The sequence below is a fragment of the Callionymus lyra genome, chromosome 11 (assembly GCF_982586985.1).
Source record: "Callionymus lyra chromosome 11, fCalLyr1.hap1.1, whole genome shotgun sequence".
Lineage (NCBI taxonomy): Eukaryota > Metazoa > Chordata > Actinopteri > Syngnathiformes > Callionymidae > Callionymus > Callionymus lyra.
The window spans coordinates 11,173,792-11,197,135 of NC_141828.1; the positions used below are offsets into that span (position 1 = coordinate 11,173,792).

The window sequence follows — 23,344 nt, forward strand, 5'->3', positions numbered from 1 at the left end:
GGCAACAAGTCAGTGAGGTCTGTTTTGTGGTGAAGTACAAGAGGGTTTGTATTCTCGTATAGATGATAGATGATCTCAGACACCATGATGACCTTTGTCCAAAGCACTGATAACAAGGATGTAATAAACCAGGATTACCATATTTTCCGCACTACAAGGCGCACTTAAAAGCCTTTAAATTTCTCAAAAAACAACAGTGCGCCTTATAATCCGGAGCGCCTTATATATGAACATTACCTGGTGGATGACTTTATTACAAACACACGGCGCACGTCACATCCCGGCGGGCGACTGTGGAGTAAGATTACTTCCACCGTGTCTTGGTTGTCGTACACTTAAAATCACTCTGCTGCGCGCTCAACCAGTCATACACGCGCGCTCTAGCCGTCATACATGCGCTCAACTTCACTGCTGCGCGCTCACACATTTGTCTGCTCACAACACCAGTCTTGCGCGCTGCTGCTTGAAGCCGTTTAAACGTCATTTGAACATCGTTACCATGGGATTGAACGGCGTTGTCAGAACGCTTAATAAAGTTTGACTGTTTTGTTGACGTTCACTTTAGCACAGCTTTATCTAGTGGATGCATAACGCAACCCCAGTCAAACATTTGACTGTATCTTTTATTCTATGCGCCTTAAATTCTGGTGCGCCCTATTAATGAAAACAGTTCTAAAATAGGCCATTCATTGAAGGTGCGCCTTATAATCAGGTGCGCCTAATAGTGCGGAAAATACGGTACCTGCTCAATTATTCTCTTATCTTATTATTCTCTGTGAGATTAAGGAAGGGGGTCGGTCAAAATGGCGGAATTTCGGCGTCTTTGCATTGACTTTAAGATTAATTAATTTCTTGAGGTATACATCGCCTTCATCATGAACATACTTTTAAATAAACAAACTGAAACTGAAACGTGAACAATACTCAAGGATAGACAATAGACTCAAGGTGCAAAACAAATAGACTCAAGGACTCATTCATTCCTCGGGCTATTAAATTGTACAATTCTGAGTTCGGGGGCAGGAGTGGAGTGAAAGTATCAGGATGTTCTGTTCTATGTTAGTCTTTGTATCCTCTGTCTTTGTTGTTTTTCTTTGATCTATGTTCTTTGTCTTTATCTTTAGACTTAGATTGTGTAATCGTGTTCTTTCTCTTTATTTCTCTTGTTCTTATTTTATTTTGATTTATTTTTTATAAAAATAATTGCTGTATGTATCGGCTATTGGAAAAAAACAATTTCAATAAATCAATAAATCAATAAAGTTTTACCTTACCTTACCTTCGCAACACAACTGGTCACGAGGCTTCACAAAAGACAATCGCACTGTGTTTCTGGAAAGCAACCCAGAGTCTTGGTGTCATGAACACTTCGCGGGACATGAACGAGCTTCTCAGAAACAAACGCCGCAGATTAAAGCGAGAGATCAAAGTGGCGGCAACAGAATTTGGAGTCGACATAAAACCGAGGATCGTCGCACAATGAGTGGAGGCTTGAAGGAACGTCGTCCTTGTTGTCTCGAGCACTGGGGGGGGGGGGACAATGGTAAGTCTCATGGGCGAGGGCCAGCAAGCAAAAGCCCCCCTCGTCTCTCGCCCCGACTTCACAGTTTACGACTCGTCACAACACTTTACTGCAGCCAAATTTCATTTTCTCCTCGCAAATCCGGTCGCACATTATCCTGTACATTGCATTAGGGGCCTAATCTGTCCTTTCTCTTGCTGCGCCGAAGAAAAGACGCCTCCGTGATTAACCCACTTTACAGCAATAAATAAACGCATCATCCAGTAATGTACACCAGATTTAATTTGGAGGGGAAGAAAGGCCAGCGCGCCGGAATCACTGAAATGTAATGAAAAATAACACAATGGCCGCCTGAGGAATTAATTTGAATGCTTTCTCGTTTTTTTTTTTCCTCGCCGGATTGATTTTTCTCCTTCTCCCATAGCCAACTGCATGACCCCCGCCCCCCCAAAAAAAGTCTCTGCTGCTGTCAACTCAGAGCATGAACAAAAAGAAAAATGTTAAAGCTGGACGTGTGTTTAAGAACCAAATCCTTGGTCACATGAAGCCCATGTTGCTCTTGGTTTCCCAGCGTTGTTTAGCCTCGAACCTGCAACACATGAAAGGCTCATCAGAGTCAAGACAAGACCGTGACAAATGTCAAAAGACATTTTCCAATATCAAGGTCTTCGACAAAACTGTCTTCGTTCACTGGGATTGTGTATTTTTCTTTGTAAGATAAAGTCCTGTATTGTGCGTCTATCGTTGGCCATAGATAATTAGCAATGTTTAGCATCGTTTAGCATCGTGTCACTTTTATGTCACACTATCATGGACCATATTGGAAAAAAACCCCATGAAAAACTGTTTGTTTTGGACTTTCTTATGTGTCAGGGTCAAGGTGACCTGAAGGCCCGAAAATAAATGTGTTTGTGGTATCCCTTGTGTTGTCTCTGGGTCAAGGTGACCGAAGGCCTGAAAACAAATATGTTCGTGGTATCCATTGTGTTGTCTCTGGGTCAAGATGACCTAAAAAGAACGGTGTTTGTGGTATCCCTTGTGCTGTCTCTGGTTCAAGGTGACCGAAAGCCTGAGATCAAATATGTTTGTGGTATCCCTTGTGTTGTCTCTGGGTCAAGATGAGCTGAAAAAAAATGTGTTTGTGGTATCCCTTGTGCTGTCTCTGGTTCAAGGTGACCGAAAGCCTGAGATCAAATATGTTTGTGGTATCCCTGGTGTTGTCTCTGGGTCAAAATGACCCGAAAAAAAAAATGTGTTTAAGGTATCCCTGGTGTTGTCTCTGGGTCAAGGTGACCCAAAGGCCTTAAAATAAATGTGTTTGTGGTATCCCTTGTGTTGTCTCTCGGTCAAGTTGACCAGAAGGCCTGAATAAAAGTATGTTTTTGGTATCCCTGGTGTTGTCTCTGGGTCAAGGTGACCCAAAGGCCTGAGAATAAATGTGTTTGTGGTATCCCTAGTGTTGTCTCTGTGTCAAGGTGAACGACCTCCCTGGCTTCCATAAATACATAAGCAGTGTCGGAGGTTGTTCATATTGACCAGAGACAACACAAGGGTTCATGTAAAAATGTTTTCCTCGTTTGGTTTTCGCAGGAAAAGGTTTTCAAATATTCTGTTGGTTGACGGAAAAAAAAAATCCAATGAATCAATTAAAACTTTTAGGAAATTTTGGAATGTTATGTACTGGATTTCTTAGGTTTCATCATTGAAGGGCTACTAACTGCTGCTGCAAGGGTCTGTTCAGAACTAGCAACAAAGAGAAAACTTGACTCTATAAAAATCAGTACACAATGAAAACAGTAAAATAAATCAACTTTCAGAATTTTTGATGAAGAAACGTGTTGATATTGTTGCCAGGTAAGTGGCATCAGTGGTTTAAAACAACACTTTCCCTCTGGGGCTGAAGTTTACATTTTAATTTTAATATTGCCACGACTAAACTGCTTTTTTTTTATTTCAATAAACATGCAACTAATTTATTAGTTAACTTAACCTAAAACATATTTTTTATCTGAAGGTCATCTGATGAAGAGAAAGAAATACACATTTCAATGAATCTATCTACTTGTTGCAAATGATATTAATGTATTTTAAAACTTCTAAAGCAAGGATTCCGGCAAGTTTTGTGTTCACACCACCACATGCACACATTTTAAATCACAATTTCACAAACGTGCATGTACATTATTTTATTGACAGAGGCTGCGTTGACGATGTGCACTTAAAGGTGAAAAACAGGATTAATAAAAGGAAACAAAGACGGCGTCTCACCCCCATGGTATCTGCTTCTTCCTCTTCTTGCTGTTCCGTAAATCTTCCTCCGTCTGTTTATTTTTCACAAAGTCCCGACAATCGGCGGCTTCTGCAATCTTCACGCCGAGCTGTGGGAAGAGGACGATTGTTAAAAAGGATGAAAATATAAAAACAAAAATACATACGTTGATTTATTTTTAAAACGATTGTTGTCACAGTGTGTATTGTTCACAGCTTTATTTATTATTATTACTTCCGAGTGCCAAATAAAAAAGGAGAGGAATTCCAGTTGTCTTTTTCCTCCTCACTGGTGTCAAGGAGGGATTTTTGGAATACTGAAGGCAGTCTTGGAAAATCAGTCGTGAAGAGAAATGACCGTGACGGCGAAAAGGCAAACATTCAAATCCCCACAGAAGACATGTGCGTATTGTGAAGCAGAATAATCCAAATAACCCTGGTCACACAGCAGCGCGGGAAACAATGGCAGAAATCCTGCCTCCTCTGTCGCTCCTCAGATACGTTTATTATTCAAGCGAACCGCGATAAACAACTTGGAACAATTTCACCGAAACCTTTTGGGTAATTGTCACTATTCACAATCAGAGGGGAAGGAAAAGTCTTAAGGCAGAGGAGGAAGTGTGCCACTTGAAGAGAGAGGGAGAGAGAGAGAGAGGGAAAAAAAAAGAAAGACCTGCTGAAAAAAAAAATGTTTCAATTATAATTAAGTGGGATAAAGTTTATTAGAAAGACTGAAACTAAAATATCTCCTAATGCATGCTGGGATTAAGCAGGTCAGAGCGAGCAGGCAGGAGAAATTAAACTCTAAAGGCTTTTTATCACCATATTTCAGGAACCAAGGGTGTAAAATGTTCTAATTTGGGATACATTAAAAGCCATAAAGGTCTTTCAGAAAGATTAATGGTACTTTGCTTGGATTTAAGATAAGGGCTCCGGCTGGCTGCGAGTGCCGGGCTGCGGCGGGGCCCCTCAAGGCATTCATCTATACAGTCGCTGGGAGATTTGCAGGCGCGTCTGTATAACCTGCGGCGTACATTTTATGACAGCTCTTTGCTATTTTATAGGTTTTAAACTCCTCCAATCGTGTTTTCTACTCCAGAAGCAAGTGAGGATGAGTGAGGGCCTTTACATTTGCAAAAAGATTCAGGAGCGAGATCAACCTCGGGGGCTTCCTTTACTTCAAATGGAAAGTCACGGTGGCTCCTCAACACTTCAACACACTAGTATGTGGAGGTACAAACAGCGGGGGAGTGGAATTGAAAACACACTTTTGAGTGTTTGCGGACAAAATCTCAAGGTATGGAACATTGACCAGCTCATCTTCAAATAACATCCCAAATTATTCTGCGATAAACTTGATTTTAATTGACTTGTTCCGTCTTCAAAACAGACAAATAAAGATATTATTCTTCCTGTGTTTTGAACGCATCGATTTAACGTCACAACTTGAACAGGAATCAGACGTTTTTTTATATTCAAGTTGGCTGTAGGGGGCGCTCTTATGGATCTCAAAGATCTCACGCCACTGCAGGCCCCTGCAAACGACGAGTCGATACTGAAGTAAGTCAATAGCAGGTTAATAATGTCAACCCATCAATGACCAACAATGATCTTGGAAATGAGGCGTTCAGGGACAGAAAATCCACAGTGACCCACTCAATAAGAAAAGCACCTTATGTACACATTAGTGCTCACCTGCAACCAAAGAATCACATTTATATTTACAACCGGGAGTGTTCCTCTACCAGAGTGCAACTCTCAATGGGTTATCAAAGGTTCTGATATACATTGATCTTAATTTGCAGTAAATTGATTTAAGGCTAACTTAGCAACAGACCATGTTGTATTGCTTGTCGGACACCAAAAAAAATAAACCAGTTCCAAATTATTTCCAAGAAAAACATTCTTAATTTCTTGTAATTTCACACCCATAACAAATTAATCGACTTATCGACCAACAACGATGACAACATTATTTCTGAAGAGCCAAATAAATGTATATTTGACCAGTTTTCTTTTTATATTTAGAGGCTACATTGAAACTGATTAAAACATTCTATGTTACTATCGTAAAGTTGTACATTTCTTCATCAAATTCCTTAGTTTCTCTTGATTCATTAATTATAATTTCTTAAAGCGCTATATAAATAAATATTACTTACTTACTTACTTACTTATAATAGCTCATTGAACAACAGATACAGACGTTTGCACTGAAGGTCAAAGGGTAAAAGTGAACTCACAATCCTAGTCACGGGGGGAACAATATTTGATGTTGAACATGCTGACTCATCAAAAAAAAATCAATTCATACATTTTTCCCGATTTTTTTTTTCATTTCCTAATTTCCTTCACTGCAGTAGTTTTCAAGCAGGTCAACATGATGTCTTAGAGTTTGGTTTTTCAAGTTAAAACATATTTCTTGCCCGTTTTTATACTGCACGAAATAAAAAGACGAGAATATAAAGCACACAAATGTGAAAACGTCAAACATAGGAGCTTATTTCGTTGACAAAAGGTTATCAAGGAGATATCTATTCTAAGCGATTCATGCTTATACACCATTTTAAAGTGTTTGATCATGTGATTCACTTGAATTTGTACCTTTAAGAAAATGAACTTGAAGTTTATTTTATTGCTCACAAGCTATAAAAAAAAAAACAGTTTTGTCATGTCATTATTGACATGTTCATGTTGGATGCATAAATGTCACACTAATACTGCTAAAACCTAATTATATTTATCACAATTATTTAATTCACTAATTAATGTCATTTGTACGCTTGAAAAAACAACTTCATCATAAACAGTTGTAAACTAAAACCTTCTTTCCTCAGACACACTTTAGAATTGAAGGTTTTTTCATTTTTCCTGTTGTTTTTGTTTACGAGTGTAGTTTCCTGCCTGCGATTGTCTTTAGCGGGGCTCACCGTTAATGTCACCCAGGTTACCTAGGAGACCGCCCAGATCAAAGAGACAAAGACCCCTCAAATGTCTGATTAATCAAGCCTGCAAACAGCTTATTTCTTTTAGCCTGCATGCAAGTATGAAAATGAGATTCCGAGAGCAGTACATTGTGCAGATTTGTTCATTCTTATCTGAACAAAGCCAGCGGCAGCTTATTTCATGGATCACTGGCACTGTCAGCGCTGCGGCGCCGAGCAGGTGACGGCTCCTCTTTCTGTGGCGAGGACGAAATTAGCAAAAAAGTCGCAGCAATTTAGCCTCTCATATTTTCCGTAATGTGACATTATTTTTCATTTACTTTTTTTTTTATCCACTTGTCAGGATTCTCCTTTCCGTGCATCTGGCGTCAGAGGAATACAAAGCAGGAATAAAAGAGCAGGAACAAAAAAAAAAACCTCCCGTCTCTTTGTTTACGTGCCTCCCGACAGCCTCGGCGGCACATATTAATAAACATTTACACGTCCTTCATGTAGATATGTGGCTGCCGCCCTCTCCTGTGTGGCCCGTGCAGCTCCCGCTCAGAATGCGGTTGATTCAGAGGATTAATACTCTGACCTTTAGCACATCTGAATGCAAAAATGTGCACAATGCTGGCACGGCGGCAGCAGCAGCTTAAGGCCACGAGGAGGGTTAAGTCAATAGTAGCTTGTGCTGTTCATTCGCGTTCGGGTCGTCATGGTGATTCAACTGCATGCCCAAATTGGTTTTGAGAAAAAAATAACAATGGATTTGACGGAAACTAAATATCTCGGAAATCCATTTATCATAAAAAAGAATTGCACTAAATACCAATTTTTAACTATTATATTTAAGATGTTTATAATTATATTAGTAGATTAATTAAAGTATAGATTTTATTTGTGTAGAAGAATATTTAATAGTATCCACTTAACCAATCCTGGGAAGAAATAACGCCTGCTTGGTCCAAGCCCAACACATATTATATAAATTATATATTATATTAACCAAACCATCTTTAATAGTAAACCATCAAAACAATATCACCATAAACCTCAGTTTTACCTTTAATGGAAGTGTCTGTATATTTTTTTCTTATCACCTCTAAAGGTCAACATATCAACATGAAGATCTACTCTGATTTTGAGACGACCATCTTGGGGCCACATGATAAAATGACCGGATTTGGCTCCCGGGCCATGAATTCATAGAGGCATGATCTACACGTCAAGATCATGTTGAACGGAAAAGGAGTTTCAGAGAGGAAAAAAAAAACGCACAAAAAGGAAGGGTAGGTGTTATTCAGACATTGTGAGTGAGCTACACTTTTAATTTAAACATACATCCAACATTCCAACTATGTAGAATTTTACCCGCACATAGATGGAAATGGAAGGGCGGGACAAATGTCAGTCAAGTGTGAGTGGCATATCACTATCTAAGCTTTTTAGTTTAGAATGATTAGAAATAAAACTACAGCGTTGCCAATAGGTAAGTTAAGTCTTATTGATCTGTATACATTGTAATCAATTGGCTGAATCGGGGGGTAAAAGGGATTTTGAGTAATATAATAAAGAGTATTTAAAGTAGTAATTTCTTAATTAAAAGGCAACTAATGTGTCTTTAATATATATTCTATTGTATCATCAGTATGTGTTTGTAATAACTCTATTTTCATTGAATCATTGTTATTATTATTATTAAGCCCCGCCCACTGAAAACACTTTGTTTTTTCTTTAGAGCACGTCAATCCAGAAAGTCTCCACCTCCAAGGAACTTGTTGTATAACAAAGTGGGCTTGATTACAGCTGGCTGGAGAAGGGGTAAAGCTAATAATGCTCTTGTAACCTCTTGTTCGTCGAGATTTCAGACAGGGGAGAACTTTATATTAGTTAATAATTTCAAAACATGGTCATGATGAGGGACTTACTGCATCTTGAAGAGGAAAATTTAACATTTGGAAGATGAGAAAACATGTATCACAGAAAAGATACTCACTTAGAGTCAGGCACCACTTGTTACTCTCTGCCTCTATGGTACATTTATTTCTGCATTTGTAATAAACCCAAATGAAAAAAGGCAGTGACAAAAAATTCACACTGAGGTTTAATAAAAACTCCAGCTAAACAAAAAGCGAATTAAAAAGGTGATAAAAAAAAAAAAAAAGCATCCGTGTGGATAAAGTGTTAAAGCCCAGATTAACAATAGGAAATAAATGATGGCTTTTAGAAGGAAATGGCCTTAAACCCATTCATAAATTTCCAATCCAGGAAGCCTCTTCCAATTAAAAGCAGTGAGAGGTGGATTAAGAAGGGCTATATGGCTTTGCCTCGCTAAATCACCTCCCCGAGCTGCTCTGCTGCATTTGACGTGTAAACGATTAATGACCGGCCTAATTCCCTTATCACACCACCTTAATGCCTAAATAATGTGGCCTTAGTCAACTTTGGCGAGCGGGGCCATAGAAGAAGAGGCATGAATATCAGATTAGGCAGCTCATGTGTGTGTTTTTTCCAGCGTAAGTCTTTAGAAATGAAGGATGTGGTTTGTGCTGGTGGTGGTGGAGGGGGGGGGGCAGTGGACTACTTCAGGCAGCCAAGTCTCAGTGTTCCAGCAACATAAGGGGGGTCAGAAGATCAGGGGATCAGTCCACGCCTCCCACATCGCCTCGTAAAAACACTTTCATTGACGGATGAGTCCAGATGTACACGTGCGGAAAAGAATCGGTCGAGAAACTCAACGTTAGTTTGATGGATGCCATAAAAGACGTAAAGGAAGAGGATAGGAGTGACTAAGGAGGACTCGCTTTCTTTAGACTCTCCCCTGAAGTCACGCCTCCAGAGCAGAGTATCATCGAGTAGACAACTTTTGATATAATGCCTTCAATGAATTTAATCAAAATAAAGTAACTAGATGGGTCTTACTAGTACTGCACAAGCTACTGGTGACTATAAACATGTTTGTTTTTTGAGTTTGGCTTTAAATCTAAATAGGAAGAACTGAGGAAAACCCTTTCAAAGTTTTGTTGTGTTGAAAACACAAGACGCAAGATGCTAGAGCACCATGATCTCAACTGTTTACTCTCGGTCTAATAATTAAATAAACTCGTTTCTATCAAAAGATTTATTTGTATCAGTCTCCGAGCAAAGTTTGTGACCACACATGCTTTCTTCAAGGGCAACCAATGTCAAAACCCAACTCTCCTGACTCTTTCAAATCTTATTTTTTTCACCTTGAACGACATGAGGGTGAGTAGAAAATGAGTGAAGTTTGGATTTTGGGTAAACTATTACTTCAAGTCTTGAAGTCTTGAAGTGACATCAAGTGGAAAAACAATATTATGGCAACAATAAAACATTATATAAAATAGAAATTTGGTCAACTTTTGGTTCTGTGCTGGTGACATCATCTCACTTGGTAAGATTTTCGATGAAGATAAGTGATGTCAATATGTCAAAGATTATAGCGACTCTTTATTGACTGCATTTTCTTTAAAACGTCATGTTTACGATGCATGTTTACTTCAAGTGGCTTAACAAGCCGTTTGAAGCTTTATTTTGTTTTGAAGCTATTACTCTATAAAGTTCTCCCTCGTCTGAAATCTCAGCGAACGAGAGGTTCCGAGAGCGAAGCCCATTACTCCTCCTCCAGCCAGCTGTTATCACACCAGTTTGGTTGGGGTAAACAAGATTTAATCTCCAGAAAATGTAAGTGTGTGCAGTGGGCGGGGCTTCAGCACATTTTCTAATGTAAATATTTCATTGAAAATAGTTTTGTACAAACAGATATACACCAAGATCCATTTAAGAAACACTCATTAGTTGCTCTTTAAGGAGCTCAACTGATCCTCAAATGTTAACTCTCAGAGATCCTTAAACTGCTCCACCTTGGGACTTAAACGTGGACCTCTTTTCAGTTTAAATGCTGCCCCTGCGATCCAAACAAGCAGAGTAAAAAAAGAAGGATGCAAACTAGAGCATCCACTTCCACTGACCATATGAAAAAAAAGATACCCATTACACAAGTGTAAACGCACTCGGTGTATATTCCCAAACCGCTCCCTTCGAAAGATTATCAGTCTTCATGGAGCATCTCATAAGAGATTCCTGTAATCTGGCTGCCACTTTGACAAACAGAATTACATGGCGAGCAAAAAGACAGACACTCCGGGGAGGCCGGAGGAAGAACAGCGATGCCTCCGTCTCCTCTTCTAGTAATCTGATGCTAGATATATATAACATACCATCTTTAGGGAGTCGACGGGGAAAAGGAAAATCTGGAGAAAAAAAAAAAAAGTTTGCTCGCTTTTGTGCGCATTTCATTATCTCGCCCTCTTTCCCGAGGAGGATAGGCTTATTAAGCGGCTTTGAACTCACACTTACAATAATATGCCATCAACAGTTTTAGGAGCTAATTAGAAAAAGAAAAAAAAAAACAGTTTAATTAATGAGTGACTGGCAATAAAATGGCAATCATGGAAAAGGGAACTGAGGGTGCTAAGCTTCCACTACCACCAATTAAGGCTAATTACAAACAAATTATATATGTGTTTTGCTGTGGGCTTCAATTTAAGAAAGTGGCGTTAATTAAAAGAGAAAACATGCTAATTAATTAAACAGCACACAAATCTACACAGAAAAGTACGCTTTGTCTGTCGAGTAATTAATGAAAGACAATAATCCAAATGAGATTCCCCGGCATTTGATAAAAGCTTAGCAACCCTTTTTTTTTTTTTTAAACCCATTTCTGAATTAATAGGCGAAAATTTTAATGTGACTCACACCAAGAGATACAATAAAAGTTCAATCAGCGATAAATGGCTGGTGCTGAAGGAAAGAAGAACAAAGAGGAGAGTTTCCCCTAAACTCCACGCCGAGACCCCCGGGGGTCCGAGTCACACTCTGATGGGGGGGGGGTAGAGAGCGGCAATCAGATAAAAGCCACTTTCCGCTGAAAATGCTGCTCATTAATTTTCTTCATTACAAACACTTGCAGAGCGAAAAGGTGGCGCCGGGAAAAAAGACAGAAGATATAAATATCATGAAACAGTCTTAGTTCAGCTTTTTGTTTCGGCTAAGCCACCATGTCTCCTCAGACAGAATGCCACGCCACCTTTGTTGCACTGCTTTAAGCGAGGCTTTCAGACGAGCACACTGCAAGGACAGTTGGGTTTGTTTTTTACCCCCTTTCTGTGCTGCTCAAACTGAGAAGTAAGTGCTAATAGAAAGATGGGGATGTAGAGTTAAGATGGTAGCAAACCTACAAATACCTCCATTGACTCAATGCTATAGTTAAAACAATATATATGTCAAAGTACAGATTGGAATCCAGTAGGATCTGGAATTCCAATCTGTACTAGTAGAGATTGGAATTCCAGTACCTACTACTGAAATGGGATCTGAATATTGGAATTACAATATGTCCTAGAAGGATTCCAGATTCTACTAGTGAATTCCAATCTCTACTAGAAGAGATTGGAATCCTACTGCTGTATTGGGATCTGAATATTGTAATCCCAATCCATCCTAGGACAAATGGGAATTCTACCAGGACAATCTCCAATTCTAATTCTAAGAAATTTGGATTATATCAAAATGTTATTTGATCTTATCAGACCCTAACGCTAACCCATATCAATATTAAGATCCTAGTTCAGTAGCAGGAATTCCAATCTGTACTAGTAGGATTCCAGATCCTACTGGATTCCAATCTGTACTGTGATATGTATCACATATATATATATATATATATATATATATATGTATATATATATATACACACACACATATATATCAGAATCCAGGTCATCGGACATCGACTCATTTTGGGGTCGAGTTGTTTTTCCAAGAGCTTCTAGCTCAGTTCAAACCATATTTGGAATTCTTAAAAAGACACTTAATCTTAATTTATCTGAAGCACTTCACAACAAAAATGATCAGCTATAAATAATACCTTCAACAAAATACAGTTCTATTATAGCTATTTCACAAAATACTAAGTCAAATCTCTCTTCTTATCTAACAAACTTTAGAAAAACCGAGGTAGGGAATTCCACACAATAAACTCTCTCATATCAGTTATGTAAGAATACAAATAATGCCCAAAAACTAAGGTAGCCTATTTTTCAATTTTTAGTTATTCCTCAAAATATATAAATAATGCCTTAACACTAAAAAAAGAAATAGAGAGGTTGGACAAGTCATTACAGCGTAGGAACACAAGCCATGTGACCCAAGTAAGTGCTTATATTAAACAATAACCTTGTTAAATTATAATGCCAGGTGATCAAGAGTTGTGTTCTCCACCAACTAAGCAATCAAGGGGTAGTAAAGTATATTGTAGCAATCGTTCACAAATTAAAGCAGATTATCGTTTAATTTAATATCGTGATTTATGAAGAAATAAATTATGAACTTGTTTGGACAAACACAGAGTGATTGAGATGAATCGAGCCTCAAAGAATGGAAAGACAATATCAAAATCATGCCTCGTTTTTAGGTGAATATACTATACATTTGTTGGGCCCTCAACTTAAAACTTCTAAAGGATTTGGTCCCGTGTCAAATTGGGTTTTCCATAATGATATGCAATAGTGAAATAATAGCATTGCCTTAAATTTACGTCACAGAAAGTACATGCTTCTTTGTCTGCCTCCTTTTTTGTAAATGTCAGATCCATTTCTACGAACAGATTAACCACCCAGTGTGTACGTCACCTTCCCTTTTTTCTTCATGTGTCTTCTAACATTCCACACACTCGCATCATCAATCGGAGGAGCGTTCCAAACACCTATTGTTCGTGACTGGAGTTTTCTGTTTTGAAGTGGTAATGCCACTCTAATGGCGGGCGATGAGTGCTGTGGGGGAACCGGCAGCTCTAACTCGGTGTGACATCCTTTTGTTGTAACGCACACCCACCTATTGTATATAAATTACAGCTAAAAAAGAAGTCGGCCGCACAGTTTCGTACGGTGGAAAAAAAAATAGTGAGGGAGTTATTAATTATTGCAGGAATGAGGTTGAATGGAACACTACAAAAGGGTTCATTACTGTGAAGATAAAGCGGCGCCGGTATAAAGTCAACAAAGCAGGTTTCACCGTGCTGAATTGACATTAACTCTCTTCATTTGTAAAAGCACCAACGCATCAACTTACCATTGTCGCTCGAGGCTGTTCATTTTCTAAACTTAATGCTTTCTTCTTGTCTGAAGTCTGAAAGAAATAACCTGTAAACAGTTGTTTGTTTTATAAACTCCCTCGTTTTGGTGCGAAAGGTAGCTTTTCATCTTTGAAAATCCGATTGGGAAATGATGTGTCGCCGTTATCTATCATTTGATATTTTGGGGTGTTATGGTGTTTACATTTCGAGAGGTTTGCTTGAAAAGATCGGCTTTTTATTAAACACTTTCTAGCTACACATTTAAGGTGACATCTGCGGTTTCACACTCTTTACTTCACGTTGATAACCCATGACAGTTTAAGCTAACGTAAACAAAGAGGTAATGTTTTTAAAGAGCTACTTATTGAGTTATAAGTCCCTCTGAAATCTGGGTAAACTGGAAAAGCACTAAAAACAATGTTGGCCTTTTTCATACTTCCACATTAGATAAAGAGCTACAAACCCACCCTTATTGTGGGCCATTTTTACTCTATTCTCACTTTAGACCATCTACATAAACCGAAATGTTTATGGTTTTAAATGAAAGTGGTGCAACCCAAATCTTTGAGTTTGTGCCATGTGTATGAATGGAACCTATTAAAGTTGTTTCGACAATTCTGCGTTGATATTAGGAACGTGTGTGTATTTCACAACCACTTTACTGTAAACATACTGACGAGGAGAAAGCACTTTCAAAGACCTGCTATCGATTTTTATTGAATATAAGTTGAGTCTAAAAATAAAGAGAAAATATAAATAAAAAGGGGAAATCGTCTTAAAAGTTAAATATAAACAATAACTGTGTTTTATCTTTCTTTAAAATAGAAATTAAAAAAAATAAATAACATTTTGAATAGCGTTCAACATTCAAGCACCAACAAAAACACTTCTTTGCCGATTATATGTGGCATCTTCATTTAGCAACAAGGAAAAATGTGTCGAACAAGACATTTTCCCCCAAATTAATACTGACAGAATATCACCAACATTCTGATACAGTTGGAGAACACTCAATATGCATAGAAATATCTGTTTTATTTTACGAGAAACTTAATTTTCTAGCTGCTAATACGACTAAGACAACGACTGCTAACAAAATAATGGTCTAATTCAGTGTATGCAGACTTCACCTTCCTCAACAGAAACATAATAATCAAACACCTTATTTTCCAAACTGCCGCTGTCCATCCAGTTCTGATCACTGTTATCCAATCACAATACACCAAATTATAAGAAAAAAAATAGGAAAATGATTAAAAAACTTTCTATGCACCAGGACATAAGAGATCATTTCTACCAACTAATCATTATTAAACACTAAGATACTGCAAAAGAGTTAAATAAAATAAAAAGAATGGTCAGGAGCGAGGATATAACCCACGTACGGTTCAAGTGCAGAACGCTACCAAGTAAGATAATCGATCTTTTAAAATGACATGAACGTTTACCCTCATGTATTGGCTTTTTACAGCGGCCAAAAATGGTACTCATATTACACTTCTCCGTCACTTTTCCGCAATGTATGATTGGCTGAGTCACATGAACGTGATGTCACTGACTCTAAACGCGAACCCCGAACCCAAGATCGACAGGATATGACGAATGACGATTCTACAAACATACAGACTCCTTACTGTTGATGATCATTTCCAAACTAAAAAGAATAAATAATAATAAATAAAATATAATAAAGATTGGAAAATGAAAGAAACACAGCCAAATTGGTAAGAGGGCTTAATGTTCATCCTACTCCTAACACCACTTGGAGTAAATATAGTCCTGACTTGACCTGGAACCTGCCATCTTGTCTGCGTTGCTAACCCTGTGATGCTGCCACTCTTTTTAATCTCATCCTGTATGCTTGTCTTTTCAATACATTTATGTTTTTGTCTAATCTGCTTAAAAAAAAAAAACACAACATCGTTTTGGTCTCTTTATCATATTCCATTTAAATGAATTCAGAGATGACTTTGTGCCTTCAGTCATCCTCCCATCAATAGTCAGGAAAAAAAAAAAAAAAAGGGTCTGCTTTTTCTTTTCCCGCTAACAAGTGTGAATAAAACGGAAGCTCGACGTGATAATTTTAGCAGAAATCACTGACATCAATCTGTCAAATACATCTGCTGACGGAGCTGCAGGCTCTCCACTGTATGTGTCAGTCACTTCCTATTACGCTAATTACAAACTTAATTAGCCCGCGTGCAACTCGCAGCAGTATAAAATAATGTGCTTTATCAAAGGACAGAGACCCGGCCCTCTTAATTGGAGGACTTGCACCTTTTAATCTGCTCGACTGCTTCAGAGGGAGGAAATATTTTAGGAAAAAAAAAAACTAACCCTATCTTCCCGGTTTAAAGGAATGCATTAGGGAGATTTGTATTTGCAATGCAGACATTTAGGTACTTTAAAGAGGATGGGATTTCGCCGGCGACGTAAATACTTTCACTCAAGGATAAGCGCGTCTGTATTCATCTGAAACAAGGGAAAGTCACGGCTTTGGAAAATTATTTTTTTTAAAAATTGATTCTGGAAACAAAACACGTCAACCTGCGCCTTTGCGAGCCTTGACAGATCAAAGAGGGGGAATCGGGGAGTTTTATAAGACGCCTTCAAAGCGGGTTCTCCCTGTAAATTGTTTTAATGTCGCGATTAAAAAAGAAGAAAGAGTGGCAAATAGAAATCATTAATTGATTCAGGGAAACTGCAAACAAACATTTTTTCTGACAGGAAGCCTTTTTCCATCTGCCTTGGAGAGCAGATAAGTGGAGGAAAAGATTGTGGCGAACACACGCGGAAATATTGTCGAGCAAACACGTCGCGGCACAAAACAATCCCTGGAGGGACAAACAGACCTCTTTAGCTTCTTCACAGCTGTCGGAATGCTTTTGCATTTCTGCCCAAGAAAAAACCTGCCCCTATTCTTTCGGTTAGAAAAGCCCTCCACAATCACATGGTGGCGTCAGGACCATAAACAAATTAAAGATCTAAGCCACCGCGTATCAAATGAGCCGCTCAATTAAAAGCTTGAAATCGATTCTGGCCACAGCGGGGATTATTGATCCGCCAAAACGTTCGTCACGTGGTTCCCGTCATGAGATGTGAGCACGGTAAACAAAACGCTCGCCGTTAAGAGGAACGTTTAAATGTCGCTGGAGTCTGAAGGCGTCACAGGTTGGAGAAAAAAAACTTTTTAGGAAAGAAGGTTATCACTGCTAAACAATAAACCGCTGCGTGCCAAACTCCTGTCGCATCCCATCACGGTTTTGGCAAAACCCGCGGCAGGTGCCACGGAGGCGAGAACCCCAGCTCAGTCTAAAACCAATCCACTGGCGCTCTAAGAGGCTTTCTGGGGGGAAGAACGTGTGCATGCCACTCACACGAGCCTCCGTTCTGCCGCCTTCCTTCTGACTGTGTTGCTCAGGCGGGAGAATCTGGAGGCTCTGAGGCTCTGAGGCTGCATTAACATCTATTAGACCTTAAACACACAGAAGGATATACAGGAAAACTACTCTGGTTTAAGATTACTTGTGCGAGAAGTTTTCTTTCAAGACAATAATGAGAAGACACTTGAATCTTTAATCAACTTAACCTAATTTGTCTGTTTGAATATACTGTTTATATACTATATATATTACTATATAAAACCATATGTTCAACTTTTTAGTTTATTAACATAACATTGAATTCATATTTTAAGTGTCCATGCATTTAGTTATTTGTTCTTTGTAGTCGTTACCAAACAACATATAAATGTACAGAGTTTAAGCCTTTAATATAACTCAATATAACAGAACTTAATATAGTAAAACCACTTTATTTTTTGCACAGGAAGAGGTCGGGGACCCACCAGTTGTTTTCCCGATACACTTAAATGAACAATATTTTCTTTTCCATATTTACAATAAGAAAATATTTGCTCCAAAAGTACTGGTTCCAACATAGTTTTTTTTAATTAAAAAAGAGGCACTTTTACTATTGGTTGAAACTAAAAATCCTATATTAAAAAAAATGCTAAAATAAAATCATGAAGTATTTAAAAGTCTCTTTTACAACATGTACTGTCTGTGGTATTTTATAATTTATATAGCGGGCATTTAATCAAATAAATGATATGAAGTACAATTAGTTATACGAGTTTAGTTGTATATTCTTTTTCATTTACATGAGTAAAAACTGGATGTTTCTGGACTGTGGGAAGAAACCAGAGTACTCATAGGAAACCAGCACAAGTAGAACAAACTTACTCCACATAGAAAGAACATGGAGTCACTCAAAAGATGAATTTTGAAAGACTTATTGTTATTGTTGTAACAATTATTATTGTTGCTGCAAAAGCATCCATCTTCCACCTTGTTATTTGTATTTGAATACACACAGAGGAGTGAGGTCTTATACTGATGTAACGCTTTGTTACTTTCCACCTCTGTGTCCTTCCTGACCCGCACGGAGTTCTACAAAAACCATGGATAACATGAAAAGCCCAATTCAAAACGGGACTCTCCGTCACAAACAACTGCCCCGCCTACACACCAAGTCTAATCCCAGAGCTGAGCCTGCAGTACGTTACATGTTTGCTATTAAAAAAAAACCATGATGTGACGCTTTGAGCAACATGCACCATGAAACAAAGAAGTTTAACTTTGATGCTCGAGCCGTCGCAATTTCTCCATCGCAGACGTAACACACAGCCTTCTTAAACGCCGAGTGTGTGTGAGGTGTGTGTGTGTGTGTGTGGGCTACATTTTATGCTAAATTACTTTCAAACTACTTGATCCTTGATGCCTGCCAAGGCGGTTAGTTACGAAACTTCAGGCGCTGCATTTAGGGACATGTACACTTCAAAGGTATGAAACTCTTACCTGCAGAATGATTTAACAGTTGAAAGCAATGTACCCTTCATTAAAAAGCAGAGCCAAAAGTCCTTTAGACACTGCAGCACTTCAAAACTAAGGGGAGGGCTTTCCATTAACTCAATGGAAAAGAGCTGCAGGACTGAATGGTGGGTGTCTGCGCCTGTTTTTTGTTCCTCTATGTCTTTGCAGCAAGAAATGGCCACGGATCCATTAGCCTGATTTGTCACAGCAGGAGCACCCCAAAGATCTCTTATCAGCACAACATACCTCTCGAGTGGCGAGTCTGTCGCTCATCTCCTCCGCCTTTGCAATGTCCCCTTCAGCGATGGCCCTCTCTATGCTCCTTTCTAGGCCGGACTGCAGAAGAGGAGAAAAAAAAAAAAAAATCAGCTTTTTCATGAAATAGGGGTAGAGGAAGAGAAAAAAAAATCAAAGAGTAACTTCAAAAGTCCTCAGGGCCTTATTTTAATACGATTGCCATTACTACAAATATGTAGATTTCCCTTCACAAATGAAAACCTTTTTGATTGGATATTAGTGGGCAAATCTTAGAAATGCTACAGGAGATTACCAAACATAAATGTGACTCTTTAATTACACATTTCCATTACAGGCCTGAGCAGAGGGGGGGTGCGGAGGAGCCCCCCGGTCACTGATGGCACGGCACTTCTGAGCCTATCTGAGGAAGAGCGGCGCCAGATTTCAACCCTGGAAATGTCATCATTTATAAAAAATATATATATAAAAAAAACGGAACCAGAGCCGTACATGGTTCAAGACCTTGAAATTGACTGTACAAAACACCTCAGATAGTTTAAGATCTGCAGCAAAAATATAATTTTAAAACACAAACACGACCCCATGACTCCGTTTCAAGTAGATTTGAAGAAGTGGCAACAACTGTAATATATATATAAATCAGAAGAAAGTTGCATTTGAGGCGAGAACCAGCTCATTAAATCAACTGTGCTTTCATTTAGCTATTAATCACTTCTCCATCCTTTCATGGCTGCCCTCTTCTGACATCAGTAAAAACTCAATTTCATGCTGCTTCAAGAGAAAGAATTAAGAACAAAACACAGTCAAATAATCATTAAAAGGGATTTCAAAGTGGAATGTAAATGTGTCAGCTAAAAAGTTCAATCATAACGTTTGCTTTATTGGCAATTTGCATTAATCTGTTTAATAAAACTGTTAACATTTGAATAAAAGGGAGGTTTTTTTTCATAGAACTAATCATCTGATTAACTCGCATAAAGGTTAATATTGTGATTCATGTCAGAGTATCACCATAGATACAAGAACCACAAACTCACTGATGACGATAATTCAATCGCTCGGACGTCCAACGACGACTCAAACTGACTGATATCATCATTTGTGCTCCGAAATGTGATTTGGGCCACAGACGAAAAAAGCTCTGTTTGCAGATTTCAATCAAGATTAAATGCCTAGAGTTCTAGAAATTAAAATAAATATGCTACATTAATTACTGGAAACTTGGGTTTGAGGATTGAAAGGCCTCATTATATGGAGTCCGCTTTTCATTCATTCAGTCTAATCACTTCTCCATCCTTTCATGGCTGCCCTCTCCTAACATCAGTAAAAACTCAATTTCACGCTGCTTCAAGAGAAGAAATTAAGAACAAAACACTCTCAAATAATAATTAAAAATGATTTCAAAGTAAATGCTTCATATTCACACAGTCAGCTAAAATGTTCAATCAAGCTTTCACATAATTTTCTTTATTGTCCATTTGAACAGAATTTCATTATTATGATTCAAAAAGGGAGACAGGAAGTTTTATGCTACAAGATTATGAGAGAGTAGAAGACTTGATTTGTTTTAATAAGTATCTCCTCAAGTGAAAACTGAAATAGGCATTTACAAACGGAAGAAAACGACATGAAGTTTTAATCTGAACTACACTAGAAAAGGAGAGTCGCTGTAATCTTATCAGCTGTCCCCTAATCCTCAGTGTTACCGTCGGTGTCGGATTGATTTATCGCGGGATTCTTATAATCCAGATGTCAGATCACATGAGACAATGAAAGGAGACGGTTGCTCGGGAGCACAAGGGATGTCAGTGTTAGGTGCAGCTCAACAGATAAGATGGCAGACACGAGTCTTTGTTACCTTCAAGGACGGGTTGGAACACGCGGGAGGATGAAATCGATCATTTGCGCCAAAATACTGCTTCAGACCATCCCAGTGCTTTTCCTTCTCGTCCTGATGTTGTCTGCTATAAGAAAAAAAAAGTGTTCCCACTGTCTCCTTTAAAATAAACACTGTAGTATAAAATAATTCCAATACCTTGTCTCTGCAGACTCAGCCTTTTCTGCTCCTGTTCAATGAAATCACACAAAGATATAATATGTTTTTTTTATCAAATAAATTGAATAGGTATGATTCAAATATCGTCAGCTTTGTTTCAGCACTTTCAGGGTTTGTTAAGAGCTAAATGTTTGTATTGAAAATGTTTTAAACTTCAGGTAGCTGAGACAAGAATTCTCATCTTTCAGTTTTAGTTTTTATGAAAATGTGTTCAAAATTGTTCAGCTGTTCATCAATATAATGGCCATGTGTGGTACAAACAAATAAGAATCACTCTTTGGCAAAACCCGATGTTCCAACAATGACAGGTGTCAAAAGATTGGTTCAAATGTTTAACAGCAATGACCAGCGTTGAATACGTTTTGTAAAAGTAAACTTTAAAATAATCTTTCCAGATAAAGGAGACAATTTCAAGCTTTTAAATGATGTAAACATCTTTATTTTTATCTAAAGATGCCAATTAGTTTGTTGGAGTTTCACTTTTGATGCCGACCTGAAATTTATTGCACTACATGTAAAACAAATCAAACACATCTTAAATTGATAAGTTACTGGTGTCACAAAAAAAAGTTAAATAGGGTTAAGTAAGTGTCTAAATTTTTATTTTCTTATCATCAAATAATGACGAGTGTATGCTAGTTTTTATATCTTCAAAAGACACACGACATTTTTTGCACTATATGTTAAATCTTATATGGGTTTATATTCTGTCCTTTTCCATTTCTGTTTCTTCTGTGAAACTACTGCTATTACAACCCAAATTTCCTTACTGTGGGACGAATAATATCTTATTTTATCTTATGATACTCAGTGTTCGAATTAATCTTCGGATAAGAGGTCTGTAAAAACGTTTAAAAACGTGAAAAGTATTATTCCATCAATTAAACAAACTACCAGATCATTACTCTAAGTCATATTCATAGGCCACTTTTTCAAAGCCCGACAAAACAATCTGTCTGGGCGTCGCTTCTGATCCACTACCTGGATTTTTATCATCTCGTTTTCTGTGTCGTTTCCTTTTTCTTCTTGGGACAGAAGCCACCGTCCTCGCCTCCTCTTTCCTCCTCCTTATTTCACAGAATTTCTAAAACACAAACAGTTCCATTTTGAAATTAAAAATTATGTATATATATATACATACATTTATATATATTCAAACAGCGTTTAAGGGAATACATTTCAATTATAAATGATTAATATTATTAAGTACATGAAGGGACAGATTATACAATCATTTGAACTGCTTGTACTTCATCTCACATACTTGCCAATGCTCCTGGGACACACCAGAGAGGCTGCATGTTGCAGATTCACTGTTAGCATCTGCGACAACATGAGGAGAGTCTTTGGACTCGTTTATCTTCACGACTGTCTCATCCTCACTTTCTTTCTCCTCATCCTCGTCATCCGAGCTGACGTCGTATTCCGTCAGACCCCTCGGCAGCAATCCGCTATACATCTCGAAACTCGCGAATGTATATATATTTTTTTAATATATAGACGAATTATGATTTTAAAAAGTGGATTTAAACGATATGCTGGGCTTTAAAATACAGCTACAGCGAAACCTGGCTACATTTCCGGGTAAACACGATGACGCGTAACACAGGAGCTGCTTATTGGTTGAACAGCACCACACGTGACGCCAAACAACCAATCAGATATCTAGATATAATCCACGCGTCGGGTTAAACAAAACGTTTTCTTATTGGGCGGCGGCGCTACTTTCAACAACTATTTACAAACAGTTTTAATTCATATTTATGTTGTTTCATATCATTTATTTTAGCTATTTTAACGTGTTTTTTTCGCTGTCATTTCGCCTCCAGGCGAGGCAGAGAAGCTCGTGATAATTAAGGTGAGGCAGCGACGCACGCGCCTGTGAATGACCGCTCGCTGCATGTCATGTTCTCGGACAGATAAGCTTCCTTCTATGACCAAATGCTTCCCAATTTACTCAAAGTGCTGAAGGCATTACATTATTATTAGGACGATTAGCATGCAAATCTTGTATGGCCTCGAGCACTGGCTCTGGCATCTTCAGCCTTCCATTGCTCTCACGCACGTATTTCCCATTAGTTTTCTCCTTTTGCTTCCATCTTTAATGCAAAGCTCATAATACACACCTTTTAAAAGGTCTATAGTGTGTGTTCCACGTGGAGGTAAAGAAGTTAAACGACGTTGACCTGCAAGACAATTAAGTCAAAAGTAATGATTAAACATTTTTTTAAAGGAAAATGTAACTAATGGGTCTAATAATAAAAAAGACATTAAAGGTTGTTT

The 23,344-nt window shown here is 38.2% G+C and overlaps 1 protein-coding gene across 1 annotated transcript; it reads right to left on the reverse strand.

Moving 5' to 3' along the window:
- Positions 1-1,786: 1,786 nt before the first annotated feature.
- fam204a (family with sequence similarity 204 member A) lies at positions 1,787-22,638 on the reverse strand. Its single transcript, XM_087803074.1, has 7 exons — positions 22,326-22,638; positions 22,043-22,145; positions 21,041-21,071; positions 20,864-20,969; positions 18,994-19,083; positions 3,791-3,900; positions 1,787-2,111 (listed from the first exon to the last, which is right to left on the reverse strand). The coding sequence occupies exons 1-7, from the start codon at positions 22,518-22,520 to the stop codon at positions 2,060-2,062; spliced, it is 687 nt and encodes a 228-aa protein (XP_087659200.1). The 5' UTR covers positions 22,521-22,638; the 3' UTR covers positions 1,787-2,059.
- Between the last annotated feature and the right edge of the window lie 706 nt (positions 22,639-23,344).

Bases quoted from the DNA above. Each gene is read 5' to 3' on its own strand.
- fam204a (XM_087803074.1), bottom strand. From the start codon at position 22,520: ATGTATAGCGGATTGCTGCCGAGGGGTCTGACGGAATACGACGTCAGC. The intron at 19,084-20,863 runs GTAACAAAGACT...CCTCTTCTGCAG, and splicing joins GTTCCAACCCGTCCTTGAAG to TCCGGCCTAGAAAGGAGCAT. The intron at 3,901-18,993 runs GTATGTTGTGCT...CTCTTCCCACAG, and splicing joins ACAGACTCGCCACTCGAGAG to CTCGGCGTGAAGATTGCAGA.